At 39.6% G+C, this 18,317-nt stretch overlaps 1 protein-coding gene across 3 annotated transcripts in view; it reads left to right on the forward strand.

Moving 5' to 3' along the window:
• Grm7 (glutamate metabotropic receptor 7) overlaps window positions 1–18,317 on the forward strand; it is a 547,225-nt gene that overhangs the window by 178,654 nt on the left and 350,254 nt on the right. For all 3 annotated transcript variants that reach the window (XM_048356200.1, XM_048356199.1, XM_048356201.1), the window contains exon 2: window positions 15,994–16,210. In XM_048356200.1, coding sequence (XP_048212157.1) covers window positions 15,994–16,210 — 217 coding nt within the window. The remainder of the gene's footprint in view (window positions 1–15,993; window positions 16,211–18,317) is intronic.

The following is an 18,317-nucleotide window of genomic DNA, read 5'->3' on the forward strand; positions in this document are numbered from 1 at the left end:
TGTAATTGCTTTTCAGAGTGCCTCTATTCATTATTAGAAATGAAATACGCCATTATTATTTTACTTGCTATCTGCACTGAGAAATTTATCTTTCATTCTTTTGATTGTTTTGTTTTGTTTGGAAGTTCTGGGATTTGAACTCAAGTTCTTTCTTTTGCTAGCCTGGCACTGTCCTACTTGAGCCACACTCACAGGCCTATTCTCTTTTGGTTACTTTTCATATAAAATCTCTGGCTTTGTCTAAGGCAACTGTGACCTGTGAACCTTCTACCTGTGACCTCTGGTACAATGGGATTATAGACATCTAATCCCACACCCAACTTATTTGTTGAGATGAGACCTTGCCAACTTTTTGCCTGGATTAGCCTTGAACTGTGATCATCTTAGGCAGGTGCTCCATCACTGGAACCATGCCCCCTGCTCATTTTCCTTTGGTTACTATTGAGATGGTCTTACTTTTAAGGCCTTGCTTTCTGATTTGCATTCCTGGGTAGCTGGCATAGACAGTTATACCCAGATTTGTATTGGTTGAAATAGGGTCTTAATCACATTTTGCCTCGACTGGCCTCCAAAATAATTCTCCAGTTCTGCATATATACATGTATGTGTGTACATGCTTACATGCATGTGTAACTTATGTATGTATACAGCCTCCTGAATGCTGGGATAGCAAGCGTGCCACCAAGGGTGACCCTGTGGATGCATCCTAAACTTGTATATTCAGGAATTGTCTATGTAGGACAAAATTGAACACTCTCGATCAACATTCATGAGTGCTCGTCACAAAGAGCATAGAAATTATGAGGACTCTGCCACTAGAAGCACATCCGTGTCCCACTGGGGAGATTCGTGGAAGTAGGATACTGCTAGGAATGATTGCAAGATGACCCTAAGGGAGGCGTGACCGTCAACCTCATCCATGCCCCATGCAACTAACATCCTCCCAGGGTGTCACTGCCTGCTGACGTTGACATCTGTGCCACCCACACAATTACAAATTTATCTGATGGCCCCTCCATCACCCACTTCATCTCCTTGCAAGTTGCCCATCCTTGAATTGCACCTGCCTGCCTCTTACCCACCCTTCACAATGATGCTCGGGGATAGCCACACTTTTATCACTCCTCCTTCCTAAAGGAAAATCTCCCATTTGATATTGAATCATGGTGTGGGTGGTGAATGATTCGATTTTTCAAGTCTTTTCTTGCACATAGATGTGACCACAAGGCTATTTTCCACAATGGCGTGTGTTGTGTTGAGAGAGGAATGGTTTGCTGGACAGAACATGGTCCTCATGCTGAAAAGACACTCCTGTGTCTTTTCCTTATCCTTCTTCTCACAGCCTGGAGTGGACCCATAACAGCTGGTGCTTCAGGAGAAATCTGTGGCTGTCTGTGATATTGCAGACAGAATTAATTAGAATGTCAGGATGGTGGAGCAGAAATGCCGAGAGCATGCGTTCCTAGAGGCTGCACCACCATAACAGCTGTTTGCCTATTCATTTTATATGAGAAAGAAACATACCTTCAAGCAACTGTCATTTTGAATGTCCTGCTTGTGCAACCAAGCTAGATTGTTTATTTATATTTTTACGTTGGTGCTGGTCTTGGGGCTCGAACCCAGGGCCTTAGAATCTCCCTTTGCTTTTTAGGCAAGTCTGCCACTCGACCAGTTGAACCTCATGCCCACTTCCCACTTAAAGAAAGTTACTTGAAGATGAATTTCTTACATTTGTCTTCCTGGACTGGCTTTACACCTCCATCCTCAGATCACAGCATCCTGAGTGGCTGGGGTTATAGGTATGAGCCACTGGCACGGCCAAAGTACTTTATACGTGATACTGCTTAGTACACAAATGAAATCCTTTCTGAAATGTTGAAGTCTAGTACACTAACTTAGGGGCTCAATCCCTTGATAGAACAGTTTGGGTGTCTGGAAACTAGTACGAATAACATTTGAGAGATTGGATAGGCAGTGAGGCACCAGTGGCTTCCATCTGTAATCCTAGCGAGCTGGACATTGGAGATCGGAAGGTGGGAAGGATCGTGGTTTGAGGCTATCCTGGGAAAACAGTTTCTGAGACCTTCATGTGAACATAAGAACATGGATGTGGTGATGCCCACCTGTCATCTCGCCTAATGCAGAGAGTGTAAGTAGGAGGAGCATCAACGTCCAGGTTTGTTTGGGCCGGAAGTAAGAGCTGGCTCTCAGAAGCAACAAGATCACCCTGTGCTGGTGGCTCACACTTTCAATCCTAGATCCTCGGAGGCTAATCTCTGATGACTGCAGTTCAAAGCCTATCTGGGCAGGAAAGTCTGTAAAACTCTTATCTCCACTAAACTACCAAACAAACAAACAAACAAACAAAAAAGCGCCCGCCATGGAGCTGTGGCTCAAGTGGTAGAGTGCTAGCCTTGAGCACAAAAGGAGGTCAGGGATTTCCTAGGCCCTGAGTTCAAGCCCCCGAAATGGAACTATAAATAGATATATATATATATTAAGATCAAAAAGGGGAGATGTGGCTCAAGTGATCGAGTTCCAGCCTGGTCAGCACCAGGCCCTGAATTCAACAACGGATACTGCTAAAGAGAGATTGGAGAGGGGTAGGAGAGAGAAGGTGGGAGAGAAATGGAAGTTGGGAACTATGTCAATGATGTTTTGGTGACTTGCTTTTTCTCCTTGAGATAATGTCTTTTGCAAAATAGGGATCTCACCCCATCTCTCCCCATCTTCATTGAATTCCAGAAATACTTTGTTCAGATTCCAACACCCCCCCATAATCTCAGGTCCAAGGATAGGAGGAGAAAAAAGACAAAATGCAGAGCCCGGCCAAGACTTGTCTGTAATAACACCCCATGAATGGTGGAGGAGATTAACAGCTCTTTTTCAAAATCTTCCCCAAAGCAAACTTGTTAAAACCCAGCCAGCAATGCTGCCATGGGTGACATTCCCTCACTCCCTCCGTTTCCACGGGGAGCAGTCAACCTGAAATGCAATTACACGTAAAAAAGATGCAATCATGGTAATTGGAAGATGAGATGGTGGCAGGAGACAGGGTAGCTGTCTCTGAAAATGCTGGATTCAGGAAAGGGATATTGCAAATATTTAATTCCAGAACAAACAAACATTTCCAAAGGTACACAATGAAGACAACCCAGCCTACTCCAGCTTGAAGAATATCTTGGAAATTTCACATGCACACACATAGATAAACACACACACACACAGTACACTTGTTATCAGACTCTTAGTGCTGGATGGATGGCCCTGTATTGTTGACCTATGGCTATGTCTCTTTCCTTAATCTTTTATCTATCTATCTATCTATCTATCTATCTATCTATCTATCTATCTATCTATCTATCTATCTATTCTATCTATTATTGGTACTAGGGCTTGTGCTCAGGGTCAGTATACTCTCTCCCTTGGCTGTTTCCCTCACAGCTGGTGCTCTAGAACTTGAGTCAGACCTCCACTTCCAACTTTTTGCTCTTTGTTTGGAGATCCTAGTCTCACAGACTGTCTAACTGGGCTGGCTTTGAACCCCATTCCTTAGATCTCTTGAGTAGCTAGGATTACAGGTATGTGTCACCAGATCCCAGATCCTTGGTTAAGCCTTTTCTTTCCCATTTGTTTTTACGTTCTTTTTTTTGTCCTTTGTTTCTTTTTTATCTTTCCTTTTCTATTCTTACTTGTCCTTGAAGGAGCCAAAAGACTGATACTCAGTTTTGCATCTCCCACCAAGTACTCAAAATTGGCAGGCAGAAAGATCCTTATTACCAAAGTGATTGAGTTCCTTAATCTCTCTACAGCAAGGAATGGCCAACTTTACACATGAACCAGAGCAATGAAAAGCCTTCCTGGGAGAGATCTTGTTGAACAATCAATGGCACTTTCTCTAATTGAACCCTCCTCTAGTGCGGAGCAGCTGATGAAAGCCTTCTTAGGGCATTATTGCCCTGGAGGCATTTGGAATGTGTCTCTTATGTATTCCTTTCTACAGTACCACAGTGAGAGTTAGAAAGATATAGCTGATGTTATGAATCTGGAAGAGTTATGATTTTAGCATGAAAAGGAACAAATCCATGAAGAGAGGTTTCCATTTTGTTTATCACCTTGCTTCTTCTGCTTCTCAAGATGTAAAACAAGTAGAATTATTGACTCCAGTCAGACAGGTTTCTCAAATTTCTTCAAAGGAAACCCCAGTTGGTTCTTCAATTCAGAATGTGTTTGTTTTCTGCATTTTGTATCACTGGGAAGGAACTTCTCTTTGCTCCTTGGCTACCTCCTCTCTCATGATTAGCTTCAATAATATCCCTTAGTTAGATCTAAGTTGTCGAATTTCTAGTCTTTAATAATCTTTTAGTATCTTAGAGCAGTACTTGCTACCAAAGTGTTTTCTGACGGACAGTTATTCTATGAGATTGGAATAAATAGAGGAAGAAAGTTTATGGGTCAAATACCATTTCAATGGCTCCATATCCTATCATCTACTAGAATAAACTAGATACACTTATATAGCCTTTAATAACCCCTGGGTATGACTAAGCACCTATAAGCTGCTCACGTGTATCTGTAGTACATAGAATTTGTCGATTAAATAAAGCTACCTACCCTCCCTCCTCACCAACACACACTGATGCTATTTATCTGGATTAAGTAATAAGGAACTATTACCATAAAGAAACCTTTTATAATACAAAATGATTTTATTGTATGCCGTCCAGAGGTGACATTGTTATCACCTACAAAATACAAGGGAGCCTTTAAAGTTCAGTAAACTTGACTTCTATATGCAAGTGCCAGAAAAAAGAATTGAGGATCTTATCTAATGAAAATGAAAGAAGTTCAATAAAATCTTTACTTCACCTAGGTTCATCATATATGGCTACCTATGGGATTGATATTAAGTTAGAGGCCAGAGGCAGTCTCTGCCATTAGGAAATAACCATGTGGCCATAAACCTCATGTCCCTCCTTTCTTCACTTCTCTCTACTAGTGTAAAATCTGTACTTTAAGTATGAAATCTCCCACCTTCCAACACGTTGAAAAGAAAAGTGGTCTTGGAGCATGAACACAGGTCCTGGGCACTGTACCTATTGTTGTTTGTTGTTAGAGCACAAGGCTAGTGTTCTACTACTCGAGCCACAGCTCCACTTCTGGCTTGTTGGTGGTTAATTGGAGAAAAGAGTCTCATAGACTTTGCTTCCTGGGCTGGCTTTGAATTGTGTTCCTCAGATCTCAACCTCCTGAGTGCTAGGATTATGTGACTATAGGTGTGAGCCACCAGAGCCCAGGTGGCCTTCATTTAAACATGAACACAAATGATTTGTGTCCCTCCCACAAAAACACTTTAGATCTTAAGAAAATGATTCCCTAGCACCAAACAATATTGGAAGCAATCAGTGTTGGGAGATTAAATAAATTAAATAGAATAGGAAATGAAAGGCCATAGTTGACCATAATCACCACCATGAATGAAGTTGTATGAAAATACAGGTGAAAAACTAATTAAAAAGTTTTAGTCAACCTTCAGTACTTGGGAATAAATATGCCCCCAATCAGAATTTCCACCCAACCATCCTAGTCTGCACAGAGATGATATCTATAGAAGACATAATTATACATGGTAGGGATGCTTCAAAGAATAAGCCTAAAAGGGTTATTCAACCATTTTCCCTTTTGGGGGGGATTCATATCAATAAAGCTTAATAAGAACTAAGAGTGAAATTACTGCTAACTGTGAACTTAATAATGCCCTACTGGGAGTTCATTAATATCTCTACAGGTACACCGGAGCATTATCTTAATTGCACATGATACTTCTAAAAATTGCCTTTTACAACTTTTGTAGAAACTGCCCTCTGGAACAAGTGTGCATACATTTTGTACTGCCTTTCCTGGCTATGCAGATTCTCCTGAAAACAATGAGACTTTCACCTTTAACCTTTCCAAAAGTAAGATAATTTCCCAGATGACCGGCCCCACCATCATAGGCACTTGTTACAGCACAAAGAGGAACAGTATCCTATAAGGAGAAGGAAGCCAATGCACACGGAAGCCAATTCACATCTTCCTTCTTTTTTTGCGAGGAGGGGAAGAATAGAACTGTTCTTTCAGTCAGTAACTTAAATAGAATACAAATAGGAAGAACATGATACAAAGAACATTCTATAATGTGTTTTGATTAGAATTAGGTTTGTGTTGGACCCTTGGTACCAATTTTAATGGATTTCCCTATGTAGCTAGGGATATATCTGAACAAGGGTCTTCATCATTTTAACAGATGCTGACAAAGAGATGTTGCCTACAAGGGTTATGTGTTTCAGCCCAGGAAAGCCTTTTGCCTAGTAGCAACTGACTATGTGCTAACTATGGGATATGATTAAATTTGGAAGGGATTAATGTCTCAACACTTAGAACATGGAAACACATCACACACTGATGCAATGTGATTTTGTGTATGTTAGACATGACATAACTATCTCAAGTTTAAACTTTTCCTTCTTTTACTTGTTATATTCTAGTTTTACTTGAGGGTGGCAATGTTCACATAAAGTAATGAAATGAACGGGAATTGATGGCTCAGGACTGAAGCGTCTCTCTCTCTCTCTCTCTCTCTCTCTCTCTCTCTCTCTCTCTCTCTATCTCGCTCTCGACCCATGCCTGACAGCCTTACTAAGGAGATTTTAGGGCAGGACCAACATTACAGAATGACAAATCCCGAAAGAAAATAGCAAGGATGAAGTTGGATGGAATCTGAATTAATGTACATGCTGCTTGTAAGAGAAGAAACAAGGCGAGCAGCTTCCCCAATGGCTTCCTTGGTCCCTTGACTTATATACTTCAGTCCAAATGCCATCATTTCGCATCTGGATTCCAATGAAGGGAAAGAAAACCCAGGAGAAGCCTACCAAGGTGGGGAAGAGGTACAAACATATGCTTACCCGTGTGTACACTGTCCATCCCAGACCTGTACAGGATGCAGGAACTACCATGGGCTCTGGGTCTTGCTATCCACGGGAACATAAAGATGAGGGCCAACAAAGACCTCTTAGGATCTTCCCACTCATGCATTCACAGGTTTTCTCATTGACACAGCAAATGCTGATGCTTTTTCTCCAGTGATTCAATAATTACAAACAAAAGTCCTTGCCCTCCATGAGGTTAAGTCTTCTCCAGGAACACAGAGACTCTAAACTACATAACTATACAGATAATTATATTGTTACAGTTAGGAAGCTTGTGACCAAAGAAAACGTCAGCATTGCAGGAAATCCATCAGTGCTCCACAAACTCATTGAATCCTATGGCAAAGTTGGATACTTTAGGAGAGGGGCCTAGTGATTAAATTGTGCCAATTATTTGGTGTCAGTTGACTTTTCTTCATTCTTGCAGTCTCCCAAAATAATTTGAGCATCCTTGTCAGTTGTATTGATAGTGAGATACAAATTTGACTCCAAAGACTAGATACATAATGGTATATATGATGTGATTTGTTTATATCTCAACATTTCACCTTGAATCCTTTTTGGTACTTGGTTCTGACATACGATTGGTTCCCATGATTTGTTTTGATGGTCATGGGGTTTGAACTCAGGGTCTGGGCACTCTCTCTGAGCTCTTTTGCTCAAGGCTAGCTGACTACCATTTTGAACCACAGCACATCTTCTAGTTTTCTTGTGGTTAAATGGAGGTAAGAGTCTCAGGGACTTTCCTGGCCGGGCTGACTTCAAACCATAATCCTCAGATCTCAGCCTCCTGAATAACTAGGACTACAGGTGTGAATCATGGGTACCCAGCTCACATGTCATTTTGTTTAATTAAATTTTATTGACAAGGTGTTGTGCAAAGGGGGTACAGCTACACAATAAGGCAGCGAATACATTTCTTGTGATATCTTACACACTCAATTTTCTTTCCCTTCCCTAGATCAGGTAGGCATATATACAATATCCAGTGTACCAAAATCATATACAGTAACCACGTAGGGTATGCCACATGACATTTTTAACTGCTTAAATAATATAAAGTGCTACAGAGCATTCATTTGACAATCCAGCAGTAAGAAGGGCAAGTGCCCCAGAAATTAAAATATCTTCTCTCATTTGTTACTGCATTGCACACACACAGAGCACTAGGAAGCATTGTTGCTACAGTGGTATTAGAAAGAGACACAACCTCCAGGACAAAGCAACAAGACACAGCTTTCTCAGGTTGTAAATCACCCTCTCTGAAGAATCGATATAAAAATAACAAATTGATTTAATTAGTCCTTAAATTTATTTAGTGTTGTAGAAACAAATCTCAGCCTGTAATCTTCAAGACAGTACTGATTAAAAGCTATATCCCTAGAGGAAACCTTGATTTTTTTTTTCTGTGGAGGAGGAGAAAAGGAAGTGGAGGCCTGGATGTAGATAAAGATGTCATAGAAATGAAAGCATAAAGCATGCATAGATGTTTGTTCTGAATCTATAGATTTTTGCATATATAATGAACTCCTTGCAATGAATTGACCGTTTTGCTGCTCAAATTGGAATTCTAGACCCAGTGCACTCTCCTTGACATCAGTGAGGTTATAAAGATCCTTTCACAGATCAGACGTTAGCAGTGATTTAGAGATAAGAAGATTCTTGACAGTGGCCTTGGCAATGATGTTTTTGGATGCCACTTCAAACGTTCCAACTACAAAAAACAGAAATATATAAAGGTGGTGAGTGGAAACTTAAAAATGCTTCAGTAGGCAAAGGAGTCACTTTACAACATAAAAATACCAAAAAAAAACAAACCCAACCCTATGGACTAGGAGAAGATATTTACAAGCCACATATGTGATAGAAAGTTAATACTCTGGTAGGTATGAAGAATTCAGATGTCTATAACATCAAATCACATAATGATTAGAAACCAGGTGAGGATCTGCCTAGATATCTCTCCAAAGACATATAGAGACCAGAAGGTATAAAAAGGTGTTCAACATCACCAATTAGCAGAGAATGAAAATAGAAACCTCAACGCCCCCCCCCCAAAAAAAAAGTCTCATCTTACACTTTCTGAAATAGCTATTATCCAAAAGACAAAAGATAGCTAGTGAGGATGAGGTAGTCAGAAGGTCCTTCGTAATTGGTGAAAATAACTCTTAAAGTATTGATCTTTCTCATAAGAGAGGGTGGAAAGTTGTAAGACAAGAAGTGTGTAGGACACAACAAGGAACAAAAGGTGGTGAAGTATTCCAATTAAGGAAAGGAAGAAATGGTTCAGTGGTACATAGTGCAGAGACAAACATAACGAGGGAAAAGCCACTGTCAGCAGGCTGCTTTCTAGCCAACATGATGTTCTTATTAAAAGTTTTAGTCCAGGGATTAGGAATAAGGATTTAGATATAAATGGAAGGCAAATTACGCATCTGCCACCCACTTATAAAATCTGCAGTGTTTTTTTGAGGGGAGCAGGAGGGTTGAAGATTAAACACAGGAACATATACTGTTCATGCTAAGCAGGAACAGATTCTATCACTGAATCCAAGATTTCAACCCTTTACCTCCCCTCCCCTCCTCACCTCCCCTCCTCTCCTCTCCCTCTTTCTCAAGTGGCTGTATAAGGGCATTTCAATTTAGCATGACCATCCATGTGTGCATGGAGTCTTGATGCAAGTTCACTCCTACAAGCACTTGTTCCCACCTACCTATCACTTCCCCAACCTTCAATTATAGAAGACCATTTCTAAATCTAAAGGAATATACTGAGCTTTAGCTGTGAGTCTTTAGTCAACAAAATAAAATGGAAAATGATAAGCTTAGCTGTTTACGTGTTTTTCAAGGTAAGAGATTAAATTGGAGTTGGTTTTTAAAATGTGTAGAAATAAGAAATGGGAAGGGAATTTTCCTATTATAGCTGCAGTTTTTCTTGGAGTTCTAGATCATGTACTTAGTAAAGAAAGTAAAATACATCGTCATCATCTTCAGCATCATCATCATCATTATATGGTTTGGTTACCTGAAAAGCCCAAGAAAGTAAGTTGGCAGCTACTAGAAGTAATAACAGTTTCAACAAGAGTACAAGTGAAAAATAAATGTGCAAAAAAACAAAAATATCCCTACCTCCCAGCAAGATAGATTAACAAAATAATATTTTATTCTCTTGTATAAGAAAAATAATTATTATTTTGAAAGAAAATTAATAAGGAATGTAGAAAACCTACATGGAGACAATTATTAAAGTTTTACTAAGAAAAACATGAAAGAGAAAAGAAATTGAAATAATTATTTTCCCATGAAGAAGATACAGTGTTATGAGTATATCAATTTTACCAAACTGATGTGTAATGCAATCCTCATCAAAATTGTAATGAAACTTGTGAACCTGAAAGAAGTTTTTGTAAAGTTTATATGGACTCTAATTTAGTCTTTAACTACTCTAAGCTTATAATGGCTGAAATAGTCGAATGCTATCCTATGACTTGAAAGCCAGAAAAGTAGGAGAGTAGAAAGTATTCTGAAAGATGTTTAAGAATGTATCACAACACAAGAGATGGCCATGTCTGACAGTATAACATGATTGTTTTTTAATGGGTGGAGCTATGGCAAGTAAGCTAATCACAAAAGAGAAAAGCTACAACAACAACAACAAAAAAAAACAACCTGTTGTTATTTCACCCTACCTAACAACCTGAGGTGATTTCCATGTAGAGAAAGAGGTTATTGAAGACAACAAATATTTTTTGAATTTTGAGATGGGGAGTGATCTGAACAATTCTAAGAAAAGATTCATGGATTTTGAATTTGCTCTGAGGATTTTAACTTCTATGACACTTAAATTTTGAAGGGGACTTACTTATTTAAGAATGATAGGTTTAGTTGAAATGTCTATACTACAGAATATTATTCTCTAAGAGGGTGTGTAGAGGGGAGGGAGTGAAGTTAGGGAGGGGAAGAAGTGATGAGGGAGAAGAGAGGAGATTCAGAAGGAATGGAGCTAAGATTCATGTGTTATTTGTTAATAACATGTACATGAATTTCCAAATACAACCAGCTAGTAAAAAGGTATGAAAGAATGCTCACAGAAATCCTGGCATTAAATCAATATGCTTTCTTGCATTTGTACCTCAATCTTTTTATAAATAATATATATATTGTTAATTTTCTAAGACAAAGCCTGAAGTCATTCCAAAGAACAACGATGTGGATGTTTGAAATCCTTTTTGGCACTCGTCATCAACAAAATCACTCTGCGTGTTAGACAAATTGAAATGTAGTGAAACGAATAATAATAGAGACGATGATGTGGTCTTTGTATGAATAAAGATTGAAAAGTGTCTTGTGTTCTTTGCAGAGACAGAAGTCTTAGATGGAATACCTCTTTTATAGGAGATGAAACAGTTGCTTTTATGAAAAGATTAGTTGCTGACTTCCAATGAAGGTTGGCGTGAGGGGAAGGGTTTCAAACTGCAGACACAAAGTGTAGATGATCGTTAATGATGACGGGTAATCATTTGGGACCCAGGTGGGAGGAAAAGCCAAAGCGGCAACCCCACTGTGAGCCAGGCAACGAGAGAGGAGACTTGCAGCCCTAGCAGCTGGATAGGCACACAGTCCTCAGAAGCCTCAGATCCCATGACTCCTGCAAGGCAGGCCAACGTGGAGAAAGCCACTGTGCTGCCCTCCCCATCTCAAGAGGGCTACATCCAGGTGCCAACTTGAGAAGGGGCCTACTGTTTGTGAGTGAGCTACCACGAAGACCTGACATGCAGAGGGAGAGAGAGAGATGGTCAGAAAAGGACCTGCTGAGATTAGGCGGCAGGGAGCCGTGGCCAAGGAGGCCTGGTGCTTGGAGGTCTGACTCTGGTGAGGAATGAGCTCACTGCCTGTGGACAGAAGAGACTGAGGCGGTCCAGCCTGTGCCCAGTGCACTGTTTGGTTTCCAAAGCTTATTTGCTGCTGCTGTGTGAGTTCCTCATGGTCCCCCCTTCCTTCTCCCCACAAAGAGTATCAAAGGCCTGAGAAGAGCAGGAAGAGCATTGGGTTGCTGGGACCCGTTTCCTGAAGCTCAAACCTCAATGCTCAGGGCTTCTCTGAGCCTCTGTGGCTATCAGAGACAATCCCAAACTAGAGGACTTAAAAAGAATCTTTCCCCATTCCTCGTCCTTCATTTTAGTTGCTGTTTCTTTTGGTGGTTGTTACTTTTTCTGTTGTGTTTTTAAGAACTGCTATCACTTTATTTTAATTTCTTTATATTTTGAGTCTTTTCTTTCCTTATTTTATCTCATTCTGTGTTGATTTTTCCTTTTTTTTTTTTGTAATCAGGTGTTTTTGTCTCTTGCTCTCTGGTCTGCTTCCCCACATTTATTTTTTCATCTTTTATTTAATCTTGTCTTTCTTTTGTCCTTTTCCTGGGCACTCCTGTCTTTCATTCTTTTATTATTTTTTATTACCATTAATTTCTTTTCAAGTTATTCTGCTTAAAAACAATTATTATTAAGTAGTTGTAGAAAGAGGCTACAATTCCATAGGTCAGATCGTGAGTACGATGCGTCTTGACCAATGTCACCCCTTCCATCCTTCTCCCCCATTATATTACCATTAAATTTTAACTTCATAGTTTATTTTTTACCACTTCTAATGATGGCATGGTAAATGTCTTTAATTGGTTTTTATTGTATCTCTACACTTGGTATTCTTTGGCATTCTTGTTTAATTCAATTTTTATTGTCAAGGTGATGTACAAAGGGGTTGCAGTTATATAGGTAAGATAGTGAGTACATTTCTTGTCAAACTTGTTATTCCCTCCCTCATTTTTCTTCCACTTTCCCTCCTCCTCAATCCCCCCTCCAGTTGTACAGTTAGTTTACAACATATTGTCTTGTAAGTATTGCTGTTGCATTGGTTTACCCGTTATCCTTCATCTCACCTTTTTGATGTTCCCTCTTTCCTTCCCTAATTAAGATAAACATATATACACTACCCAGGATACCAAAAATCAAAGCAATACTAAAGATTGAGCTCTCAAGGGAAAACTGCTCACTAAAAATATCCTGACATGAAACTGGGAGAGACACACATCCCAAGAGATAAACAAATTACAATATAGAAACAGAAGAAATTTGGATAAAAAACAAGATAACATAGCTGATAATAATATTGTTGAAGTAGCAGACATAGAATTTGAAGGACCAGTATTAAAAATGACCAATGACCACCAAGGAACTAAAATAAGCATGTGACTAAAGTAAATGAGTCAACTCAAGATTGACTGAGACATTTAGCAAATAGATTCTGCAGGGGGGGAGGGGAGGGAGACCTAAATACAAATCATGAAGATTAAAAATTCAATAAATCAAATTTAAAAACCCAAACAGAAAGTATTTAATAGACTAAAGAAATTAGGAGATCGACAATAAAGAACCAAAGGCAAGTTAGAGGAAATCTTATACTTAGATAGCAGTTTACAAAAAAACAACAACAAAGGAATCATAATCACAATATCTAAGACCTCTTGGAAAGAAGTGATGAAATCTATGAATCTGTGGTATGGGATAAGTAACTAAGATACAGGCTAAAATCATATAACATCTATGTCTGGAAATTATATTGTAAAAGCTTCTACTCTAAGGAAAGATATAGATTGATTTAAGAGATAAGGCCTATACACACAATAGATTTTTTTCAGCCAAAAAAGGAACAAAAATTACCTTATTTTCACAAAACAATAATTGGAAAGAAAAATAATTCATGTTTTCTTTTCTTTTGACTCTAGACTGAACACAATGACATGAAAGTAGAAAGGGGCCTATTCAAGAGGAGATAGGGGAAGGAGACAAAAGATGGTGATTGGGGGTGAAAATGGTCGGCATACATTATAGACTGTATGAAAAATGTCAACTTGTACATACTACTGTACAGTATAAACAAGCACAAGATTGTGCAGTTCATTTATACCAGAAATGAAAATGTCTGTGACTATGTCTATGTAGAGAACAACAAGTAAGTAGGAAGCATTATAGTAAAATAAATATGCAACATCCTATTTCATAGGCTACATCAATTTCCCTAGTCCTTCATCTCCATTACTAGAAACGATATCCATATAAAACCCCTTATTTCCATGCCAGAGATGAAATCTATTTGCTTTTTCATTCTTCACGTTGTCATCATTATTTGTAAAATGGGGAAACAAATCGTACTGGATAGAGAACATACGTAAGTGTGATTGTAAGCCAGTAGATATTTCTTATTTAGCACGGAAGGAGTGGATCCCATGCAATCATTTTCCCTGGGATTGTGGTAAGGAGGAAGGACATCCATTTCACCAGGATATCTATTAGTGAAATTTGGAGCACCGTTAAGGAAACACATTTGTATTGGGACTCTCCACAACTGTGATGTTTTACAGCCACATCGTAAGTGGGAATTGAAGTGGAGGGCTGGTTGCATCTTTATTAAGGCTCTTTGTGAAGTGGAGAAGCATTTGTGCAGAGACAGCATCTGTGTGCCGGCATGAAGCTTTTACATTTCCACAAGTGGAAATTGATGGAAATATATCGACCTGTTTGAGTTCTTTCTGTTTTTATTTCTTGTAAGGAAAAGCCTCTTTGTCCCTCCTTCCCTCCCTCAGTTTTTCTTCCAAGAACCTCCATTCAGTTGATATTTTCTTGACCTCAAACTTATAACCTCCCAACGCTCAACAACACACAGGCAACTCATTCTGGCCATCTGTTTAGGTGAGTTTTGCTGAAGTGTTAAAACTCTGAATAGCAGCATAGGAAGAAGAAGCAAAATAACATCCCATGCTGTGCATCGACATTAGCATGGACTCCAAAACTCTACCTGCCTCTCTGTGCTATGCTTATGACTAGAACACTTTTGTAACCATTTAGCAAGCTGTTACAATTAAGAATGCAATTGCTTGCTCAAGATGCTTTCAGGTATTTTTTTTCTTTTTCCTTTTTAAAAAATTTATTGCAAAAGCGGTGTACTGAGAGGTTACAGGTACATGAGTCAAATCCTGAGTACATTTCTCTCTGAACTGTGTCATCCCTTATTTTCTCCAAGTTGCCCCCCCCCAACTCCTTCCCTCAAGTTGTATAATTCATTTCCAACATAGTATCTACTGAGTTTCACTGCTGAATTCGTTCACCCCTTATCCCACCATTTGGGTATTTTTATTTCACAGCTTCATGACTTGAGGCAAAAATCATATTCCCCTTGTCTAGTTCTTTTTAAACAAGCTAATAAAAAATATTAGCTGGCTGCTTGGACACTGATGAAAGTGGACTATGCAACTTGTAGGTGGATCTGGGATGGAGATGGAAGGGAGGGAATGGGAGAAAAGGAGGGAAGAGATGCCACTATGCTTACTACCTGCTATATGCAAAGCTAACCCCACTGTATATCACCTCTAAAACAACAATGAGGTAAATTGGAAGAAAAATATAGCCTAGTCTACTATAGTCTAATATAGAGTACTTGTTGGTGATTACATGAGGAACTGCATATAAAATGCTTAGAACAGGACTTGATAGTGAAGATTTCAATAAATAGTATACAATGTTTCCAAAGCAATATTATCTGGGATATATAAAACTGTTTTTTTTTATCTTGGACAAGGAGGAGAATATGAAAATAGACTGCAAGGGATTTTTCTTTTGTAGCTCTATCTATAATTGGACTTAGTTAAAATCAGTGGGTTGCAAACTGCTTGGGTAGCTGAATTTTGCACAATCTTGACAATAAGTACCACATAGCATGAAGGAAGCAATTGGACTCTTACCTAGTGTGCCTCTATGGGACCCTTACTTGAACCTCATAGACTCCCCCTAGCTGTGAGGGGTGTGTTTTGGTGGCCTCCATTCACGCGCTGGTAACTTGGCAGAAGGCACAGAAGCCCCTTGGCCTCCCCCTTCGCGTGGAGTTTTGGGTGACTTGCCTTCTTGTGTGTGTCCGAGTCTGCCCCATCCCAATGGGGTGTTCTCACGCGGTGCTTTCCTTGTCTTTGCAGATCCCCCAGATTAGTTATGCATCCACGGCCCCTGAGCTCAGCGATGACCGGCGCTATGACTTCTTCTCCCGTGTGGTCCCACCGGACTCCTTCCAGGCCCAGGCCATGGTAGACATCGTCAAGGCGCTGGGCTGGAACTATGTGTCCACCCTCGCATCCGAAGGAAGCTATGGAGAGAAAGGTGTGGAATCCTTCACGCAGATTTCCAAAGAGGCAGGTAGGACGATATCTGTGCCCCAATATCTGTGCCTTTTAGAGACTGTGAAGAAACACTCGGGGTACCCACCCTGACCCCACTCGTGCCTTCATTCTGAAATGCATGCTCTTGGAGGACAGAGTGTCCAAGGTGTGACCCTAATGTCAGTCACCAGCTCTTAGAAGGATTAAGGGAAAAAAAAGAAAATAATAAGCACTAAAATCAATACCTTACATATGCCTTCTAATTATCGGAGGGGCTTCCAGCATGCACGTGACACCCTGAGACCATTTGCCTGCTGGTGGCCTTGGATGGGTGCCACTCATCCTTGTCGCTCTACGAAATGGGACTGTTTGGCATTCTGTGAGTCAGATCCCCAACCACCATTCTGACTTCCAGAGGGGTTACACTCTTAATGCCTTGGGAGGCGTGGTGGAAACAGAATCCATCACCCAGGCAGTGGGGCACAGGTGGACAGATCGTCTTTCACATGTCAGATGATTTCGAGGACAGAGTTCTACTAGTGGCACTTCTGGAGGATTCTCTTATGTATATTTATTCAGCCTTAGCTGAAAGTTAATCGGTTCAAGTGTTTTTTGTGTGTTTGTTTTTTTTTCCAACTGTCTTCTATTGGGCAGATTTTGAAAAATGAGACAAAATTCTCAAGCTTGGGAAATCTTTAGAATAAACATTAAGGCTTTCCTTATATGTGATGTATGTGTTATATATTATGTTATCAATTTATATATATATATATTACATATAATAGGTAGTTGGAATTTCTTACCCGATTCTTAAAATAAGGCCTCAGTTTTATTGCTAAGGATTTTAGAATTTTACCCATCAATAGTGTTATTGTATTGACTGGTCCAATGGACTGATTGTAAAAACAGGAAAATAATCAGAGGAAGAGAAACCGAGGTGCATTTCATATGGAATGGTGTCATGAACGTTGAAGTGAAGGCTTTGAGCATCTGAGTCTCGAACTACAGTCATATGTGCAGATATTCCATGTGTCTGCAAATGGCTCACAGATCTGCACCTGCTTTCGGAAAGGTGGGCGTGAGGCTTGTTTGAAAACTCATGCTTGTAACTCAATATATTATTAACAGCTATGATTTTAAAAAAGTCAGGGATGAGTGGATCATTCCCATATTCCTCTCACTCTCTCTCTGTCTCTCTCTGTCTCTCTCTGTCTCTGTCTCTCTCTCTCTCTCTGTCTCTCATTGACTGAAGTGCTCTTATTCCTAGCCATATTGACTAGAGGGCTTCTATACATGTATCATTATAATCCCATACAAAATGTCTAGATTCAAACACCCACATTCACACTTCCTTCTTGTGTGGTGTTGGCTTGACTTGTGTTCCTAGAGTCCTCAATGACATCTCCATGTCATTTCTTTCCTATTTTTCTTCGTTCCTCACCCCCAGAACTGTAGGATAAGACCATGCCTATATTTTGTTCACTACAGTGCCTACAAATTCTATGTTCCTAAAGGGAAAGTGCCTAGTGTAATTTAGTTAGAAACTTTCTGATTACAGGAGGAAAAAAATCTTAACTCTGGCTTTGTGGCATGCTTTGATTTATTGGATTCATTAACAATTGACTTTATGAGTCCCCACAGAGATAGCTAATCATTTTGGATGGTGTTTTATTTCTTCCTTTTTTCTCTGAATCCTACTTTGATCAAAATAAGGCTGGAGGCTGACATAGAGAAATATCTAAAATATTAGGATGGAAAGAAGGCAAAAGATCTAGAGGGAAAAAATGAGTACCATACTGAGATAAAGCTCAGAAATAAAGCTCACATAACATCTTGCATTATGTAATTGCTGTAAGGGGATGGGAACATTAATACTGATTTTCCTATTGGATAAAGAAAGAACAGTGACTGTACTGGTACATAATTTCCAGTATCTGTAAGATTGAGACCATGTTGCTCATTCAGAGGGTAGCTTTCCTTTCCTCAGGATTAAGACAAATGTTTGCTATGGGTCTTTATGAAACTATGTTCTATGAACAGGTTAGAAGTGAGGATAATTAGGTTGCTTTTCCCTTCCTATTATTCGGTGGAAATGCAAGAAACAATATCAGAATTTGCCCCATAATGACTTTTCATAGAAGTTC

The sequence above is a fragment of the Perognathus longimembris genome, chromosome 10 (assembly GCF_023159225.1).
Source record: "Perognathus longimembris pacificus isolate PPM17 chromosome 10, ASM2315922v1, whole genome shotgun sequence".
In the NCBI taxonomy this organism is placed as follows: Eukaryota; Metazoa; Chordata; class Mammalia; order Rodentia; family Heteromyidae; genus Perognathus; species Perognathus longimembris.